At 35.7% G+C, this 21,287-nt stretch overlaps 2 protein-coding genes and 1 pseudogene across 3 annotated transcripts; 1 reads left to right on the top strand and 2 right to left on the bottom strand.

Annotated features, from left to right (window-relative positions):
- The first annotated feature begins 393 nt into the window (after positions 1–393).
- LOC125874608 (SKP1-like protein 21) lies at positions 394–10,025 on the top strand. Its single transcript, XM_049555523.1, has 10 exons — positions 394–669; positions 2,914–3,170; positions 3,964–4,185; positions 4,332–4,523; positions 4,610–4,720; positions 4,855–4,936; positions 5,546–5,649; positions 5,827–6,002; positions 7,216–7,349; positions 9,336–10,025. Exons 2-10 carry the CDS (start codon positions 3,150–3,152, stop codon positions 9,350–9,352), a joined length of 1,059 nt encoding a protein of 352 aa, XP_049411480.1. The 5' UTR covers positions 394–669; positions 2,914–3,149; the 3' UTR covers positions 9,353–10,025.
- LOC125874609 (ESCRT-related protein CHMP1A-like) lies at positions 8,184–8,826 on the bottom strand (annotated as a pseudogene).
- A 2,820-nt stretch (positions 10,026–12,845) lies between the features above and the next one.
- LOC125874604 (uncharacterized) lies at positions 12,846–20,664 on the bottom strand. 2 transcript variants are annotated; one of them, XM_049555519.1, is made up of 10 exons: positions 20,398–20,664; positions 19,820–19,956; positions 18,632–18,676; positions 18,493–18,546; positions 16,955–17,059; positions 16,650–16,856; positions 16,336–16,421; positions 14,740–15,214; positions 13,560–14,403; positions 12,846–13,446 (listed from the first exon to the last, which is right to left on the bottom strand). In XM_049555519.1, the coding sequence occupies exons 1-10, from the start codon at positions 20,570–20,572 to the stop codon at positions 13,157–13,159; spliced, it is 2,418 nt and encodes an 805-aa protein (XP_049411476.1). In that variant the 5' UTR covers positions 20,573–20,664; the 3' UTR covers positions 12,846–13,156. The 2 variants fall into 2 exon arrangements, with proteins under 2 accessions (XP_049411476.1, XP_049411477.1); XM_049555520.1 differs by having other exon boundaries at positions 15,097–15,214; positions 20,398–20,663.
- Positions 20,665–21,287: the final 623 nt, after the last annotated feature.

The following is a 21,287-nucleotide window of genomic DNA, read 5'->3' on the forward strand; positions in this document are numbered from 1 at the left end:
TTAATTTTTGAAGTTAAATTAGATTATATTAATTCGAGATTTTAAACAAAAAATTTAGATATTTAAAAACTATACGAAAAGTACTATAAATTCCAATTTTTTGCATATCAAGGTGATGAAAAAGTACATCATAAAATGTTAGTCAAGTTATTATCGTTTGATTCTAAGAAAAAAAAAGTATAACAATTAAAAGTGGATGGAGTTAGTAGCATATAAATTACATGTATCAACATGAGTGCTTATTTTGGTGATCAAGATTTAATTATCATCAAGATAAATAATTCTTTTTATTTACCTAAGATTTAATAAATAACATTACTTCATATCTATATTTTTTCAAATAACATAAAATAATCGAGTCACAAGCTGGTCCAAACACTACAATACGCGAAGAAAAAAAAGGAATTGATATTTTCCCGGCCACAATAGCGGAACCAGTAGCACGTGGGAATTGGGATTCACGTGCGAAGAACACAATTTACCAGAAATATAGAATTTACCATATCGGAAATATAGAAAGCCTCATAAACGCAATCAAATTTTCCATCTTCCCCCTTTCTTCTCACCTGCAAAAGAAAAAAAAAAAAACAAAACCCTAATTCTCCCTCCATTTTTTGCTTCTTATCTGTTTACGACCTCCTATCTGTGGCCCAATTATTGTTACGTCAGGTATGTCAATCTGTTCATTTCCAGTTTTATTTTTATGCCCTTAATTTCCTAAGTAATTAGCTGATAAACACTTGTTATAAGCTAAAAAGATTAGATTCTTATTGTTTTTTTTTTTTTCAATTGCAAGCAATATTTTTTTATTATGTTTTTATAGTTTTTCAATTTAATGACTATCCATTTTTGTCAATGTGAAGTTATTGCTCATTTCCATTTCATGCTTTTTGGAATAAAACAACTCTAAATGGATATTTTTTATTTTATTTTTGATAAAGTTAATATTTTTTGAGCTAAATGTATATTGAGGATTCATATGGCAGGGATGGTAATTGGGTTGGGAATTTATTCGAGGTTTGTTATACTCTTTAGTATTTAGAAATGACGGCTAAGAGTGGGTGGATGATGTTGCCAGAAGAGCTCCAATTCAATGGATGAGCCTTCACAGGACTTTCTGTAGCTTCTGTGCAATTCTGAGATAGTAGGATCTCGACTGTGAATCCATTTCATATGTGAGCTGTAGAAGGATATGATGACGGGAAAGTTCATCCACTTAATATGCTCAATATCAATTACTTATCCTATTATCCTTGCTGGTTTAGTTTTCTCTATTTGTTTTATGTTAAGCAAAAAAAAAAAAAAATTCCTAGCCGGTTTAGTTGTTACCTTTTTTGACAAAGGTAACAGTTTTGTGTATTAATCTTCAGCACTAAAGGCTGGGATCCCAAATTTACATCATGGAGCTACATACAATTGAGTATACTCAAACAAAACTAAACTAGATCCTACTTCATCTTACAAAGAACCTAGAATTTAGTTGTTTACTTCCTTCAAACTTAAATTTTGTTTCTTCGATTTTGATTACTCTTTGAATTGGTATGAATAAGCTATGTGAATCTTTTGGTTTAGTAAATACAAATCATATGGATCTTGACTTTAGGATTTCAAAGAAGGAACGCTTGAATTCCTTTCATTTCTATCAAAATCTCGGGAAGCTTGGTTGTTGACTATGCTTTGAATGGCTTCTCCAATGTTCCTTGGGAGGATTTGAAACAACCAAAGTAATCATAGATAAATTGCACGAGAGGGAAATGAAAAAGTCAATTGCACTATGTTAATTGATTTCTAAGTGATGCAGATATGAAGACAGCTAGCTAGATGAAAATAACAGGATGTTTTTTTATGAATGATTTTCACTTTGCCTTTGTCTTTCTATAGTCCTATAAATGAGTACTCCAGGTCTCTTCCAACTTCCAAACACCANAAAAAAAAAAAAAAAAAGAGGGAAAGAAAAAGAATAAGTGGAAGTTACAGGTCTCTTTTAAAGTCTCTTCCTCTCCCCTTTCTTTAATATCTAGGAAATTTATATTTGTCTACAGTTCCACTCATTGTAACTTGTTGCCTAAGAGAACTTATTGCCAACTATGATCTGAACACACACACATATATATATTATTAATAAGTATGTGTGTGCACATATTTATATTTGCATGCGTCCCAGTGGGAAGTGGGAATTCTAGGTGTGTGCAAGATGACACCACTATTATCAATCAAAGTAAGAATATGAAAAGTATTTGCATGTTTCCTGCTGAGCCCCAGTCACCTTAAAGAACTTGCATTACACCAAAAACAAATGTTTCTTTCCCATGTGTGGAATTGAGGTGTGTAGTAGTTGTATAATCATGGCATAAAGATTGTTAGAGATTGTACAGGGTGGAGAATGTGTGCGAGATTTTGCCTATTCAAGTCTCCCAAAATTCCTTTTCAGTTATCTATGCCTCTAACGGCACGTAGGTAGATCGGGCAATGGGAGGATAGGCAGAATATATGAAATTTCCTTGTGGTTGTATTAGGAAGATAGAATGAGAAGCAATTGATATTGGACTGCATTTTTAATTCCGAGGAGAGGGAATGGGATAATATACCATATGGCATGTGGAATGTTTGAAGAAATTCATGGTGGAAATAGCTTTTAACAAAGATGAGTAAGCTTCCATATGACAAAAATTCATCTCTGTTCTAACTTCTGTTTTCCTAGTTCTCTTCAATGTTCTATTGTTTTGAAGATGCACAAAAGAGTGAACTGAGTGATTTATTATCTTTTTAATATCATACTTTAAAGCATTCTTGGTGACCTATTGCTTGCCTTTTGAGTTCTTATTAATATGTCGGCTGTGTGCTCCTGTTAGAAAAATTTACATTGATTGCTAAAGTATGTAATCTTGGTCTGCCATGTTCTTCTTTGCCTAGAGCTTCCAAATTGATGAGACCATCCTGTCGAAGATGCCTTTTGTCTTGCTGGAATTTGGAGAGGGTTACTTTGTGAAGGGTTTGCGGTCTTTGTCTGACAAGTGTCTTTTGAAGAGAAGAAAGCTTAGCCTATTTCGATTCCATTAGCACTTTTAACGTTGAAGTTTATTTCTCTTTAGTTTGCAAAGGCCCATAAGCAATCTTGCCAGTTTGATCTCCTAGTGTTAAAAGGCCCTATGGCGGTCGTCAAACCAGAGGTATGTAATGAAGGAAACCAGAAGTTTTATATTCAAAGGCTACATTACTCTGTTACTATATTTATATAGAAGATAGACACGAAATTTGTTGTCTCTTACCCCTTCTGGCTTTTTTTTTATCTGGTGCTCTCTTTCTGGATTATCAGGGTTGCATTTACTTGAGTCATGACTCATGAGTTACCTTGATTCAGGGAATAGTGTTGCTTTGTATTAAGATTATTTATTATTTTCATGAGATTCAAAAACTAATATTTCTTGAAAAGGAATTGTTTTTCTTAGTTAGTGATGTCATATTGTTTTATGATTATCTATTGTTTTGTGAGCTTCAAAAACCAACATAGAATAATGCCCTTGAATGTTCTTCTTGACTTGAAAGCCAATAATATTTAGATTGAAATGCTGTCACTATTGGTAGGATGATTATGATTACCTTTAGGTTTCTTTCTTTTGGTTGTGGTCTGAACGTTCTTGTTTGCTTGTATGAAATGCGTAGGTGCATCAGCCATTTGCTCATTGAATGACATTGTTTCTTAATTCTTCGGATATCAAGTGTGTGTTGAATGACTTCAGAATGGGCAAAATTCTTTTTGAATGGGAATATTAATAAGTGTTGTATGCGTTACAGTCCAAGGTGTGGGTATTAGGTCTTTAGTGCATTTCTACCTATCAAAAAAAAAAAGAAGATTAAGAGATCTTTAATACTTTTTTGTTGCTTTCCATAGTACTCTATTCAAAGCTGTTGCCATTTCGTGTTATCTGCTTTTTCTTAATTGCTTGTGGTTCATTGGTTAAGATGAAGTCCTACATTTGGCTCCAAACTGCTGATGGTTCAATCCAACAAGTAGAGGAAGAGGTTGCCATGTTTTGCCCAATGATATGCAGAGAAGTACTTCAAACTGGCATGGGATCCTCGAAAAATTATGCCATATCACTTCCTCAACGAGTCAATCCTGCTATTCTGGGCTTAATACTGGACTATTGTCAATTTCATCAAGTTCCTGGTCGTTCTAATAAGGTCAGTTCTTGGTTTTCTTGTTATAACAATGCAGTGCTCTCCTAGAAAGGAAGGATTTTAGTTTGCCTGTGTCATGTGCATGGTTTATTGCAACAGTATTTCTTTTTTCGTTTTTTTAGTGTAATGGATATCTTTTATGCACACAGGAGCGCAAGATTTTTGATGAGAAGTTCATCCGGTTAGATACTAAGAAGTTATGTGAGTTGACATCTGCTGCTGACAGCCTTCAACTGAGGCCTCTGGTTGACCTTACAAGTCGTGCGCTTGCTCGGATGATTGAAGGAAAAACTCCCGAGGAGATACGTGAAACTTTCCATTTGCCGGATGATTTAACAGAGGTCCAAATTCTGACAGAAATTATTTGTAGTCCCCCCCACCCTTCCATATTGTTGGTGTTTCTCACTTGGAAATGGTTTCTCATTAGGAAGAGAAGTTGGAACCTTTGAGAAATATGACGGATGATCCACGTATCCGTCTTCTCAATCGACTCTATGCAAGGAAAAGGAAGGAATTAAAAGAACGAGAGAAATTAAAGGTGCTTTGTGATCTGGCTCTTGCGCTTGTATCTTATACCATTGGTTACTTGATGCTAATTGATGCATAGTTGTGTATGCACTCTGATTTGCGTTATTCCCTTAATGGAAAAAATACCTCATTACGTAATTCCAGAATGTTGAGGTAGAAGAAGAGCAGCATGTGGATGAACGATCAGTTGATGATCTTCTATCTTTCATAAATGGGGCAGATGAAGGTAAGTTGAGACTTACATCCTATATTTTTCGTGCAGAGTCACTCCATTTTTCGTCATGTTGCATTATTATAATAATTGAACTGTTTTACATGCTTGCCTATAATCTGTATAATATTGCCAAGACTTATGTTTGATGAGGTGTTGCATTTTGGCTGCCTGGCTTTTTCCACATGTTTTATATATAGATATCATTGTGTCTTTGGTTTTATATTTTGGTTGTGATCTCATCATGATATTTCTTATGAAAATAATGTGTAGTCTACAACTTCATTGATGGAGTTGTGTGTCCTAGTATGTAGCTGTTGTTGCTATTGACTTAGACCATGACTATCGATCAGTCTTAGAAGTTTTACTGTTGATGTATTATTTTCTGCCCTATAATCAGATCCGTAGTTTGTATGGTGACTGAGCCTTCCAATGACTAGTAACTCTTATGGATCATTTACTTTTATCAACATATGTGCATATTGTTGTGAGGTTTATGATCTCTGGGGAACTATATCCCTTTTGTTTGTCTAAGCCCCTACATAACATCTGAAAAACAACATTTACCTTTTTTTCAGCCTCTTATCATTCTTATAATTCTGAGCATGGTGGCCTATTTTGCAGATTCTAAGAGTGCAAGAGCAACAAAGAGTAAAAAGAAGAATAGAAGGAGAAAAGAACAAGCTAGAAATTCCTCTACCAATAACGAAACTGGAAACCATAATCAGGTTGGCATCTGTTGAGCTTTGGAATTTTCTCCTTTTTCTCTTTTTTTGGTTGGCGTGTGTGGCGCGGGGGGGGGGNGGGGGGGGGGGGGGGGGGGGGGGCGGACAAGTTGCTTCTAAGCATCTTTGCTGTTTATCTGACATTTGTTCTTTGGCTTGACTGGTTCTATTGGTACTCAGGAATCTAACTGTCCTCCATCTAGCTGCATGAATGGTGACACTGGTGATGTGCCTTCTCCATTTAAGCCTTCTGATCTGCAAATCTCTGCATCTGTTAAGTTTTCACCCAAACTTGACTTTGATGATGGTGATATTGATGATGAGTTAGATCCTGCAATGAAGGAAGAAATTGACAGGTTTGTTTATCTAGTTATATTGTCTCTGGAGATGGATGTGTAAAGAGTATATCATTGTAGCTACAAGTTATTGGATGAATTGTGTTCTTTGTGAGGTTGTGTGATTTTCTTTTGGGTATTTAGTTACCCTGTGTGCTTATATAAATCATTTTACTCCTGAAAAGCAGTCCCCCCCCCCTCTCCTGGATTGTACTGTTTCAAGTGGACCTCGTTGCAGTGGCTTCTGCTGAGGCTACATGCAAGTGTTGCAAATCATACTTTAATAACTCATGAATTGTTAATTAGTGCAAGTCCATGCATATTGGAGGGTTTTGCCTGTGATATAGCTTCCCTTGTCAAACTCTGGATCTTAACTTTTAGTCTACTATCTCCCCTCAGCATTGGGACAAAATTGAATGAAATAGACAGAGTAAACTTTTTACCTTTTCTTGTCTGTCTTTTTCCCAATCTGACATCCATTTCTTTCCTAACTTTCATATCCCATTTCTTCTTTCCTAAACTTAATGCAAAGTATGATATAACATTTTTATGCTTTATTTAGCTCAACTTTAAACACAATAGCCCTACATCTATAATGAACAGATAGCAATCTGCATCAATATAAAACTGTCACTTAATCCTCACTGGATGTTGTGTTGATAGAAGCTCCAAATATGTAACAGGGCTTGCTATTCTAATTTGTGCTTAAGAAGTAGAAATTCCATATGAATTGTGTGCTTCTACTTCTGGGTGTCGCTCATCTTACCTGTTAGTATCCACTACCTTTTGCCTTCTGCTTGTATGAGAGATCTCTTCTTCTATTAAATGATAAACTATTTTTATTTTTTAAAGATATAATTTATTTATTTTTGAGTAACAGATAAAACTTTAAATTGGACTGCTTTGTTTTAAATAAATTGCAACTGAAATCATTTCATGCTAATTTTCATTGATAGAAATAAGGGATAACAAAGAAATAAATCTACATACAGAATATATGAAGAGAATCTTTTTCACGTTATCATGCAAGTGGAGAAAATTTTGAACATAGTTTTATATATTGATGCATTCACACAGGGACCGTCTGGTCATTCCCCCCTCCCTGGGTGGCTAGCAAACCCTTCACGCCAGCATGGGCTGCTGTGGTTTTTTTGGGGCAAGCATCTCGTAACTTGTCATGCGATTAATTATGTCATGTTCTACAGATAACGTGATTTGAGTTTCTATATTACAGGGAGGTTGAGGATTTTGCTAGGAGACTAAACTCTGATTGGCCAGAAAGAATGCAGGAGATATTGTCCCTGGGTCAAGAGAGGAGGCCTGTACCACTATCTGTGAACGGGAATGGTTCCCTGAGGAGATATACAGGTAGGCTTTTCTTTTATATATCTTGAATGGATGTGGTTACTGTCTTATGTTGTAATTCTGAACTAAGAGAAGTGCAAAGTTGGATGAATATGACACGGAATAATCTTGCTGAACTGAAGTGATATGTAGTCAACAAATCATAATAGAGTAGATCAGCGTGTTCTAGTTCAGATGCTAAAACATAGACTTCTTGCAGCTGACTTCATCTAGTTATTGATTCTTTATGATTCCTTAAAGATTTTCTCCCTTGGCATAGAGGGAAGTGTTTCTATGTGTTGCCTTGTCATGTCACACCTGGGAGCTTAGTTCTATTACTCGTTAAGTTGCTTCAAGAGCAGAGGAAATTCGCCAAGGGTGTATAGTCTTGTTGGCTATGTTCTTGTTCTGACAACTAAAACTAATGGTAATTGTTGAGAATATAATTGAGTAAATGAAAGTGTGATTTCTCGATTAACTTAAGCATTTAGATGGGATGGTCACACACTTCATCATGGTTTTAGAGCAAGCAGAGGTCCTAGGGTCGAGTTTCACTGTCACCCTAATCAAAAAGAATTTCCACGTGATTGACCCATGAAAAAAAATCACGCTCACACATGAGGGGGCATGTTGAGAGTAAAAGTAAATAAAGAGGAGAAAATGATCAAAATAGTCCTTAATGTATAGACTTAGATTGATTTGGTCCCTCATATATGCAACTTATGGAAAAGGTCCTTTATTTATATTAAAAACTTATCAATTTAGTCTTTCACCCTAAAACCCTAACGACAAAAACAAATTCTGTCAAATTAAACAGAGATGTGCAACTCACGTGACATACTAAAATCTTAAACAAAACCTCTGTTTTCTCAATTATCCACGGGCCTTGAGTTCAGCAAGACGCCTGGATAGATCATCCTCACTGACCTTCTCCTCATCCTTAGAAGATATAGCATGGCCGGCTGCTTCTGGAAGCCCCACGGACACCCTGAGTCCATAGTCATCAGCCACCTGTTGCATCAGGCTGCCGACCTGATCCTCTGGAGTCGATAAGGAAGTACTTCCAGCCATAGAACTCTCCATGAATTCAGCTTGAACCTCCATATTCACAAACTGACGCTCGAATGAATCCATCGTCTCCGACATTTTCTGTAGATTCCCTGTGTTGATAGTTCATTTGTTCGCTGCGCTTGCAGATGGCGTTCTCGGCGTAAATTCTAGTGCCGTCCATGTTACCTTTCTCGATGGCGTTCTCGGCGTAAATTCTAGTGCCGTCCATGTTACCTTTCTCGATGGCCTTCTTCACCTTGAGCTTCTCAGACTTTTCGTCCTTCTCGCATTTTCAGGCTTGGCGTTGGAGGCTTTTCGATGTGAACTTGAGCTCCATGATCTGATTCATCAATTTCTCGGCCTTTCCCATTTTCTAAGCTTTGGTGATGGAGTCTTTCGATTGTTTTTGGCGATTCTTCTCCTTTGATCAATGAATTGTCTTTTCAATTTCTGAAGTAGATCAATCGTCTTTTCAATGTCACGTGAGTTGCACATCTCTGTTTAATTTGACAGAATTTTTTTGTGTCGTTAGGGTTTTAGGGTGAAAGACTAAATTGATAAGTTTTTAACATACATACATGACCTTTTCCATAAACTGCATATATGAGAGACCAAATCAATCTAAGTCCATACATTAAGGACTATTTTGATCATTTTCTCAAATAAAGAATGCTCATTCTACAACCTAAGTTTGTAGGATATAGTCACACACTTCAAGCGTAATATTCGTCTGTAATAGAAAAGCAAACAACAACAGAACGAAATAGATAAACATGATGCGTCTTGGTAAAAGTAAGGTCCTTTCCTGAAAGAATGGATAAGAAATGTCTGCGGTGGTTGGTCAGCTAATTAAGTAAATCCTACCTCCAATTTTTTGTTGGTGGGTTCTCTTTGTTGCTGAAAGAGCTTGCTTGTTCTGGAGCTTTGTTTGTCTCATGGGGTGTCTGAATCATTTTGCAGGTTTGGACAGGAGATAATGGTTCAAATGGTGGATTATGAATCTTTTGGATTCAGTTGAGCTTAACATGCCAGCTTGTCTGTGTCTGCTGTTTCCAAAAGACAGTAAAGCTTCAGTGTTCGTTGCTTGTAAAGTTCTTTCCGCTTATCTATCAGATCAGAAGAGTTCTTTCCACCTGCTGAGCTGCCTAAAGTGATTTCTGAACGTGGGGAAATGACCTGACTGGCTAAAGTTTTAGGGGAATTTCTAGATAGAAGGGAAGTCTCTGTGATATGTGGTTTCATGGTAACTACCATTTCCAGATACAAGTTCCAATTTTGCAAAATTTTCAAAATCTTAGATTTGTTTTCATATTCTTTAATAATTTAGTTCAAATTAAGCTGTCGTTACTTTTCACTATTTATTTTTACTTCATAATTGGTCTTTTCAATTTAATGTTTCTTGGGTACGACCGTACAAGGGGATATAATATGAGCATTATTGCCATAAAATGGCTTAAATGCTCCCAGGGTTATATGCTTCAATTATGTATCATGATGTAATGTCTCAAGAAGTATATTTGTGTGTACCCTGTTATAAAATTTGTGCCTTGGCATTAAATATCTAGTGAACTAAGATACCTCTTTCCGGTCCGAGATGATGTTTATCTTCTTTTTGAATTTTCTTCTGCAACTGTAAAATATTTGGCTCATCTGACCATAATTTTAGAGCTTGTACTAAAACATTCTGCATTGTAATTCACTTGCAAGTTTGCCTTTCACATACTTACAGAAAGGTTCGATATTTGAGCATCCTAGCAAGTCAATTTTAACAGAGTTGAATATTTGACATTTCTGTATTAGTTGGAAAGTAGGTATACTATAATCTATCTCACACCTAATTACAAATACTATGCATCTTCAATTGTTTTGTTTCCACATGTAACACATTGGTTAGACTAAATTAGGGGTTACTTTCAATTCTGGATATTCAAAATCTCATACTTTATCAGTTAATTGTATATTGTCATTTCAATTTCTACTTTAATTAGAAACACTCATTATGTAACATACATAATGTGAGTGCGGCAACAAAATGAGTTTTTTTCTCTCTTTTTTTAATCGGAAGTACAATAATGTGATTTAAAAAGTATCTTAACATAAGGTGTGTCAATTGAGTACTTTGTGTTGAATTTAAAAATGTCAAATTTATATGAGTTGATAAATAGGTGGGTCATCGATTGATTAAAAAAAAGTGGGTCATTGATTTGCTTTAAGTGTTACTAGGGCTAAAGTGGGTTGGATTGAAGTGAGCAAAAATTGGGTCATAATTTAATTCGCTCAATTTTTACTAAGTTAAAATTTTGGGTTTGTTTTCTTATAATTTATTTGAGCACCTAACTAAAAAGGGCAACTTTCTTATATTATCACCATATAAAGCATATTAAATAAAAAAATATTTAATAAAGAGTTTTATGTGTCGATCTGAATTGCATATTAGCCCAATATTAGCTCAATTTTAAAATAGACTGAACTAAGCAGGTCAAAACGAAAGCAGCGATACATACCTCTGGAAACACATTTGACAAAAATGCATGACTATGAAAAGTTTTGGCTTATGGTTGCCTTGTCACCTTTCACTGTGATAGTTGATTTGGATAAATGTTGTTGAGAGATAGTAATCAAAATCTTTATATTATACATCATTGATGTAAAAGAACAGTAGTACTGAAATAGTGTTTTGGAATTAATAAAACTTCTTTTACGGTATATTAAGAGTTATGTAATCTCCCGTCAATTAAAAATCCTCTAACATTATCAGATAGATCCCAGATCTCTAACTGCGCTTTCACATTTGCAAATATCTGAAAGTGGTGTGGGGCAAATCAATGATAGTAAGTGTGTCACCTCTTTCGGATCTACACATTTCTTTTAACCAACAAGGGGTGACAGTCACCTATTTTTGCTCACCTTATTATTTTACACGCACATAGTAATAACTATTTTTTTTAATTTTATTTTCCTGATAAATACAAGTTTTATATGTTCAAAATTAACTTATTCACGTTGTTTTGTTAGGTTGATGTATTTTTTGTTTCCCAGTCAACGTGGGCTAATTTTTATAACTGGATACTATGATTTAACAAAATATTACATACAAATTTAGTTTATCTAGAAACATAATTAAAATGCTTAGCTAGAAACATAAAGAGATTTTACAAAAATAAAAAGCTGAAAATATATTCAATATTTGCAATTAGATAAGTTCTCAATGATTGTTAATATTTTCCAATTGAATTTTTTTTTATTAAATATCTAAAATTTTAGAGAAATAGATTTATTTTAAACTTTCAATAAAAAGACAGTGAAAGCAGATTTTAAAACATTGCAGTTAAAATTCATTATGTTGAATATATTTTAAGTGTTTTTTTAAAAAATATAACTAAGAATATATATATCCACATCAGGTTTCTGATTCATTTTTTTTTTTGTTTCTCATTCATTTTACCATCGACGAGGTTTATTTTAGCTTTGCAAAGTTATAGTTTTCTTTTTTTTTTCTTGTATATTTCTTATTTTATCTTTTACTAGTAAAATTATCCGTGTTTCGCGCGGAAATTTAATATCAAGAAATTTATAAAATAATACTTAAAATCTATCAGGCATTAAAACTAAAACACTATATTATCTTACATACAAGATTACGTAGTAACAAACATTAATAATGTAAAGGAAACTGAAAATTATTACATCTTATCATTTAGCTTTAATAACATAAGCATAAATTATAAATTAATGATTGTAAAAATACATACCAGGATTTGTAACACAAACAATAGAGGCAATGAGCCACTCAACATGAGTAAAATATACAAATATTTAATTGGGAAGAAGAAGAAGAGGAGGTTAAGAATTTTTGTTGTGTTAAAATGAGAGAAAATCCCTCTATTTATAGAAAACAAAGGGTAGTGTGAACAAATGTTTTTTGTGCCTTATCAGAAAGGTTACAACTATTTGGAAAAGTTGCAACCCTTCGGAAATGTCACAATCTTTCATAAAAGTCGCAACTCTTCATTAAAGTCACAACTTTTCATAAAAGTCGCAACTCTTCATTAAAGTCGCAACTTTTCATGAAAGAGAAGGCTAATTTTGTAAATAAATAAATTAAAAGAGAATTCTGGTTTGTGGTGGCGCCACGTAGGCGGGCCTAATGTTCTCTTATATATATCTATATATATGATTCCCGACTCGAACTCATTATAGCAACTCCCTCTTGTTAGCTGGCCATTGCTTGATTTCTACGTTTGAGCTTCTAAATTCTTTGGTGTCTCCGTTAGTTTTGGTAAACCAAAAGCAACACCAACACCAAGAGAGTCAAAATAGGTAATGTTGCTCAAACTAGAAGTTCAGGTCAAAGCCTTACAAACAAAAACCAGCATTTAGGGACATCAATGGACAGAGAGGGAAGGGGTGAGGGTTGTCCCAATCAAACAGGTATAATAAGAATAAAAAAACGCGAAAATTGTTGCTATGTAATCTTTGGGATAATTTTCATCAATTGATTTGAATCGATCCATACATTGGCTAAACATACAAGGTATCTGGTGAGCAGAAAGAATTGACAAATGACACTGAAAAGAAAAACCCTACCTCATTACAACAAAATTGTAAGGAGCACAAGCCAGAGCGAAACAGTGTTGTGTTGACTCAAATTTAGAGGGGCTGAGACAACTAGCTACTTCTCTAGAACTCTCTTTGTTTAACACTCTGACAGAAGACCACTAGTAAAAAGGAACCTCTGCTGCAATGGCTAGGAACTGCACAATTGGGTGTGAGTAAGAAACTTACCTTTCACTTCCTAAATGATGGGTTTTTGGCTTGAGAATGTACTTTATCTTAATACCCTTTTCAGTCTCTGGCCTAAGCTTGACCTTATTTTTTCTACTTGAAGATGACTGAACAACTCCATCTTTTGGCAGCAGATCGTCAACACTGGAAACAACAGAATCTTCCCCAGAATCTAATGTTGGGGCTATTTCTGAACTGCTGCTTGGCACTTCTGGGCGCTCTGAGAACTCAGTGTCAGGACAACGCACTAACATGACATGATCTCCAGTGATGGCCTCCTTCCATCCTAAATTGATGATCAGATAAATCAGAATGAAAAAGCAGACAATACTTGAAGCTGAATGGTTGTGTTTGTGTGTGCATGTAATACATAGAAACAAGAGAGCTAATAAAACATACTCTGAGCAAGAAAAGCTTTTGCGACGCTAATTGAAAATCTCCAACCTTGATGTGCATTTCCATTAGGAACCTGACAATTCTTATGAGTGCCAGAGCTGTCCATGGGACATGACTGCAAAGGATTTTCATGCAATGACGTCCGATCATCAAACTTCAAAGATATTACACCCTCTTCAGGATCTTGTCTTCCAACTTCATGCCTCACAGGCATATAAAGCTTGGCAGCTACTCTGTTTGACCCAATCTGAAAAGCATTATGCTTAGCTGGCTTCTGAACAATATTGCACTTTTTAGGCATGGCAGGCTGTGTGCTTCCAGCTCCTGCTTCGACAGGGCAGTTTCCCTGTCGGCCAGTGCTCCAATCTTTCACTGAAATAGATAGAGAACCAATCATCACTTCAGAGTTCCTCTGCTTCTGATCGATTGCCTCTTTCTGCACCTCCAGTATTGAAGCATCATCACTTTCCACAGTAACTTTTCTAGTCCATATCTTTCTGCTATTAACAGGGGAAACACTGTCCTTGTGCTTCTGTAAAGGTTCAACTTTTTCTTGATGATTTTGATTGCTACCATTTCGGCAAAACCTTTGCGATTTTGGAGCTTGCCACTCAGCATTGGCAGAAAGCCGTCGACTATTGGCAGACACTGGTCGGGGTTCACCATCATGAACTTTGACCGAATCCAGGTGTTGGTGAGAGAGATCACATTGGGATTCAACGCTCATATCTTCATTGCTGGAGAATTGAACCAGTTTAACACAGGTGGAGACGTTCAGAGATGCATCAGGAATATCATAATTGGAGTCAGACAGTCCTGGAACGCTATGTACTGCTTCCAATGGAACCTCAAAACAATCAGTTGGTACCTCCAGATTTCCTTTTTCCTCATTTGATTGCTCCCTTGCTTTCGGTTCCTTCTTTCGAAGCGTTTTCACTTTTTTCCTCTCTAATAGCTCAGCTTTCCATTCAGCATTGGCAGACAATGGTTGGGGTTCAACATTCTGAACTTTGATCGAATCCAGGTGTTGATGAGAGAAATCACACTGGGATTCAATGCTCATATCTTCATTGCTGGAGAATTGAACCAGTTTAAGACAGGTGGAGACGTCCAGAGATACATCAGGAATATCAGAATAGGAGTCAGACGGTCCTGGAACACTATGTACTTCTCCCAATGGAACCTCAAAACAATCAGCTGGTACCTCCAGATTTCCTTTTTCCTCATTTGATTGCTCCCTTGCTTTCTGTTCCTTTTTTCGAAGCTTTTTTACTTTTTTCCTCTCTAATAGCACAGGTTTCCATTCAGCATTGGCAGAAAGCCGTTGACTATTGGCAAACACTGGTTGGGGTTCAACATTCTGAACTTCTACCAAATCCAGGTGTTGGTGAGAGAAATCACATTGGGATTCAATGCTCCTATCTTCATTGCTTGAGAATTGAACCAGTTTAAGACAGGTGGAGACATCCAGAGATACATCAGGACTATCAGAATTGGAGTCAGACGATCTTGGAACGCTATGAATTTCTGCCAATGGAACCTCAAAACAATCAGCTGGTACCTCCAGATTTCCTTTTTCCTCATTTAATTGCTCCCTTGCTTTCTGTTCCTTCTGTCGAAGCTTTTTCACTTTTTTCCTCTCTAGTTGCTCAGCGTGCCTAGCATATCACAAGAGAAATAATTAAGGAATTCCTATAATAACTATACCACATAGAAGCGGAAAAACCAAGATTCACTGAGATAAGAAGTGACAAGAGTTTTAAGAAACTGGCAGGCTGAGGCAAGAGCCACATTCAAGCAAGGGGGTTTGTATGATACCCCTTGCTTAAATTTTTTACTTATTATACACGTATATAACAAGCCAAAAATAATAAAATGCATGATAAATATAAGGGTTGAATCCCCTTGACTAGAAAGGGAAGCTGGGAAGCTTGATATAACCTATTTTTATAAAACTTGAATCCCCTTGATGAAATTTTTGGCTCCGCCACTGGCTGGGGCGGTAAGTTTTACATCTTCGATTAACTAATCTTTTCATCTGAAGCAGATTGGAAACTGTAATGAATGTACAATTTCCTGTTGGCTTTTCTCCTAGTGTCAACCTTGCCTCACCCCCCAAGGGGTGAATGCTTCCAAGAACTATCACTGTCCTGTCTTTATCTACTTACCTAACAAATAATAAAATAAGTCACTTCTAGCTGAAATGAATTGAGTTATTTGACCTGTCAATTAAGATGCCATTATATAAATCCCCAAGCTCCACATCATTGTATTTTCCTCATTCGTAATTTTAAAAATTGGCAAACAAATAAAATACAGAATTGTTTTCTACTTGTAGAGAAATCTGCTTCAAAGAATTAAGGGGTCGTTTGGTTGGGAACAAGTTATCCTGGGATTAATATTCCGGGATAAATCATCCCACCATATATATGGAATAGCTTATCCCATTACCATGGTATAAATGATGGGATAAATAATCCAAGGACTACCTAATACCTCCAACCAAATGCATGACAAATTAATCTCACATTTTATCCTGACATTATTATACATTATACCTCACACCAAACGATTCCCAAGGGTATAAACTGCACAAGCACATCTTCAGCGCACATAAATATTTTTATTCCAAAAATATTTTTAAGCATCAACAGATTTTTTAAAAAAATAAATAAGAAACACAACTTTATCAAGTCCTAACTAGTCATTCAGAACACAGGAGCAATGACGATAGAACATAACCTCAGCAAAATACATGAAAAGAGGAGAATAGTCTCACTTTTTTTTAGCAGCTTCTTCCTCCTCAAAAAGCAACCTTTGGCATCTCAAGGCTTCAGCATTTTTTTCATCAGCGCATGCTTTAACCTGAGCATAAATGAACACCAGTTACTGTGGATGTTGGTTTGATGGACAGTATCAGGTAGAGCATTACAAAAGAGTATCTTCATCTACCAGGCTTCCAAGAATAAAAATCAGATCCGAATCAAACAGTATCATGCAAATACAGATGTGATAATATATAGTTTCAACTTTCAACACATGAAGCCCAAAAGTTCTTTGGAACCTAAAAAGATTCAAAGGAGATAGAACTACCAGCTTCTGTTCAAAAAGGAAGCTAGTGCAAGCAACCAGATTCTTTGAGTCGAAACCAATTTTGTCAGCTTCCCCATCAAAAACATATTTTTCCACCGACTCAGCTGTGCCAGCGCATAAGAATGTTCTCTCACTAGCATCATCAAGAATGCTAAATAATTCCTCTGAGGTCACTGGAAGCCTGGAGGGTTTAGCTTGGATGACTTCCTGCAAATTGATCCTATTTAGCATCATTAGCTCTCATCTCATTTTGCTTTTGTCGTTGGTTTGAGAATACTTGGTAGAAATGGAAATAGAGAACTAACCAACAACTTTGAACCAGCCTTTATATAAACACGAGGAAGAGACCAAATGGCTGGTTTTCCCAAAGCTGTTGCCAAGGCCTGAACAAGTGCAGATCCCGAAGTTTCCTAAAAGAAACATTTCAATCACGCTCTAACACTCTGTAAGGTGTGGGATGGGAGAAATGTACTGTTATGCTTTTTCTCGTCTGGACAGACCAACAGTCACTTCAGCCAATTTTTTATCAGTAGCTCAAAATAACTCTGTGCTAGTCAAAAACAGTTTCAAAAAGATTTCTAGCATAATCACCATTTGTATAAACTCTGTATAGGTTGTTCAGATCAAAAGAAACCTAATATCTTTACCAAAGGCATATAATGAGTTTGAATGTGGAAATACTCAATGACTTAAGCAAATTATCTCTGAAAAAAGGAAACAGAGACTACAGTCCAGTTTATGCAAACCCGTGGAAATAAGCTGTACTTTCTCGTAGACACCCGTGGAAATAAGCTGTACTTTCTCGTAGAGAAAGGGAGGAACACATGCAGGTTTTCTATCTTCTTATCTACCTGAACAGATTAGGAGGGACATATCTTGCTGCACACTGTGAATAGCCAAGGTGATATTCTACTATAGTCAAACTTCTCTATAGCAGCCGGTCCGTTCTGATATTTTGTGGCTTTTATAGAGGTAGGCTGTTATACACCTATAAAAGTACTTGACATTTATATTGGCTGGTGCCATACAAAAAAACAAATTATTTAAATTTAAAATTTCAGAAGATATTCATATTTTAGTAATTAAAATTAAAGAGAGCTAATACACCATGAATTTTTTTTGACACTTACAAGATGGAAAACTTCTGTCTAATGGAATACATATGTATTCATCTTACAATTGTTTTTTTTTAAATTACCGAAGTATGTATATTCTTTGTCAATAGTGGTGTAATGTATTAAATATTAAAATATTTGGTCAAAATACTAGACCTATTATTAGTCAACAATAACAACATACCAGTGTAATTCCACAAGTAAGGTCTGGGGGGATGGTGCCTACGCTGCCTTACACAGGATCAAGTATGGAAAGGAAGATACAATAGTCAAATTAAATGTCTAGCACTAAAAGTGGGAAATAGCAAAAAAAAAATTGAACATTAAAATAACGTGGGAAATAGAAAATTAAAAATCAATTAATATTTGAGTAAGACTGTTATATAGGGATAATTTTACAAAGAATGTATTGTTATAGTGATGGTTGTTGCTGTTACAAGTAAAATGTTGTTATAGAGGGGGTAAAACATAATATAAAAAATTAGTTCCAAAGAAAATTTGGTCCTTATAGTGAAATAATGTTATAAAGGGTGGTTGTTATAGAGAAGTTTGACTTTACTCTTCTAGAGGCATTCTTCTACCTTTAGTTAATTCTACATTATCATCACATTTCTGTGTTACAATTGCAACTGGAAGAAGTCACTTTAAGTTCCATTTCAAAAAGACCCAATTCATGTACTAAGTCAAAAAAAAACATACATAAGAGCAGGAACATGGAAAGCAATTACCTTTAGTGAAATATCTTGCAATGATACAACTTCCTTAACCTCATCTACCGAGAGCTGTATGTAGCAACCATATAACAACATAATAAGTATCAAGGAATGCGTACACAAAAAGAATAATTAGGGAGTGAGGGAGAAGTACCTTGTCCCAAAAGGCTCCCAAAAAATCCCTGTATTTCTGAGACTCCTACAAAATGTAAATAAAACATAAGATTCAGCCCATGCACACCCAACATTGACTAGTAAAGATGATATCATCAATTAGTTACCTAATCAGAAAACAAGAATGGAAATCATATTGCAAGTGGCAATTGACATACCAGTGTTCTCAAAGACAAAAAGAGTTAAAGCATCAATTTCTGCTAGGACTCTGATGTGCCTCTAGTTATAAAAGCTTATTCCAGGAGGCCAAAATAAACAATTAAAAGACTTAGTAACTGTCATGCGACAGTTATGGGGTGGTTTTCTGTAGAAAAAGGGGCAAGACAGTTAGACGAGGGTGTTGAGAAAAAGGAAAAGGGAATTCTGGAAGAGTTGTAGCCTCTCAAATGTCTAGAAAGGTTGTGATCTGCTTAATCATAGGTTATGTATTATATAACTAAAGTTCATTGATGTCTTAGGATGTAATTTATGGTGTTGGCAGTGTCCTAGTGATTTTTTTTTTAGACTTCTGGTTGTAATATCAGTGTATCTAGTGTGAAACAACAGTTTTTGTTCCTTTATTTACTATATCAGCGGTAAAGTCTATCAGGCTCTAAGCACAAAAGGGAAATTTAAGTGTGCCCTTAATGAAGAAAAGTGAAAATGGAGAGAGAATGTAAAATATATATGTACTGCAAGAAACAATAGCTATAAACACAGATACAATTATACAGTTGAAGGATTGAAAGAATTGCAAGTGAATTATATGACTAAGAAAATATTTAAAATCAAAAAATATATTAATTGAGTTTGCAAGGCATTTTAAATTTCTGAGTTATAGAAAGTTTTTTTTTTGAAGTGTCAGGCTAAAACTGGTTAAACTTCATATATAATTACTAAATATCTAATATCATATTTGTTCACAATGTCTCCTTTGCATTTAATATGTCATTCTTTCTTTCTAACTATACTTATTGATTAGTGTCACTCTCATCAAGAGAGAATCATGGCCATGCTAACACCTTATAGTGCCCTTCACTAAAGCACCCTTAACAAGCACCATGTGCTACACTTAATTTAGGATTTAAGCAGCCTTTACAATAACTACACGTACACAAATGGTAAACCTCCAAATCTATTCCGGCATTAAAGCAGAGTAACATAAAAGAAAAAGGCCTCCAAGATATACCTTATCAGAATTTGAGGATCTACGGTGCAGACGTATATGTCTTCGGTGATTAATAGGTGAACAAAATTCCCTGGAACACTTCTCACACTTCTGCATCTTAAGGTTTGAAGGATTCGATAAAGACCATCCAGTAATATCTGCAAACAAAATAGAAGTAACAGAAGCCAATCAATATTCATGGCTTAAGCCACAATCCTGTATGCGGCCTATTACAAACTGGAGAATCTTCATATAGACCTTTTCAGGTTACTTATTGGCCTCCTCAGCTAATGCATCAAGCACTGTGGCTTAAAGCATTTTGAATGACTTAAACTCACATTCTATCCCAACTTGAGGTCCACAAGCTATTGAAATATCGAAAAGTTCCTTGATCCGCACAGTGGGCAGATGGATCCCTCTACTCTTTTCAAGAGGTCTCAGGTTTGAGCACTGGAAATGGAGAAACTCCTGGTATGAAACACTTGCATACGCAAAGGGAATCCGCATTACTAGGGCCAATGGTCTTTGGATACTGGATGGTTAAACCATTAAAAAAAGACATGTTGTATTCTATGAACACCAAGTTCTAAATTTGTTACCTGGCTGATCCATAGAATGAAGCCACTGCATCCACTGAACAGGACCTTCCCCAGTTCTTGGTAGGGATTCCTTTCCCATAGCTTGCCTGATGAAAGTATCAAGCGAAATGTTCACCTGATCCGCTATTTTCTTTGCATCTGGAGTCCCACCTGTATTGAGCTTTGCAACTGGCATCTACACACAATTAATAGATCATAAAAGGGAACTTCAGAAAATAATTTTGACATACACAAATTCTTTTGATAAGGAAAAACTTGGCATATACAAATAAAAAGAAGAACATATTCAGCAGCATGAGTTAAATACATGTCTGCATGCATGCTTATCTTGTGCTCGTATAGGAAATGTGTGTCCTGGCAGCGACGAGCACAAAATATGGGGAAAAAAAACTAAGCAAAATGAAATGGGAGGACAGGAACTACAAAGATCATTCTCAAAAAAGAAAAAAAACATTGCCCAGAATAGATGTGGCAACAACTGGAATGTAATGCTCAGAAGAAATGTGCAGGATTGAGAGATGGGAAATCTGCTTGAACTACTTGCTAGTGTGGAAAAATATAATAAGAATGAGAATTGTGCTGAAAATTGGTATGGGGAAGAAACAACACCTTCACTGTGAAAGATTGTTATCATCAAATATGCTGTCAGAGCCAGATCATTGAACTTTGTCCCTGGAAACTTATTTGGAAGACCAAAATGCCTACCAAGATCATCTGTTTTTGTTGGATTGCTCTCCAGTAAGCATGTTCAACACAAGATAATCTCAACAAAAGAGGCGTCGATCTGGCTAATAAATGCTATATGTGTCAGAATAGCACAGAAACAGTCAATCACGTGCTCCTTCACTGTGCAGTGGCCAAGGTCCTATGGAATATGTTCTGCTGCATTT

The sequence above is a fragment of the Solanum stenotomum genome, chromosome 8 (genome assembly GCF_019186545.1).
Source record: "Solanum stenotomum isolate F172 chromosome 8, ASM1918654v1, whole genome shotgun sequence".
Taxonomy (NCBI): Eukaryota; Viridiplantae; Streptophyta; class Magnoliopsida; order Solanales; family Solanaceae; genus Solanum; species Solanum stenotomum.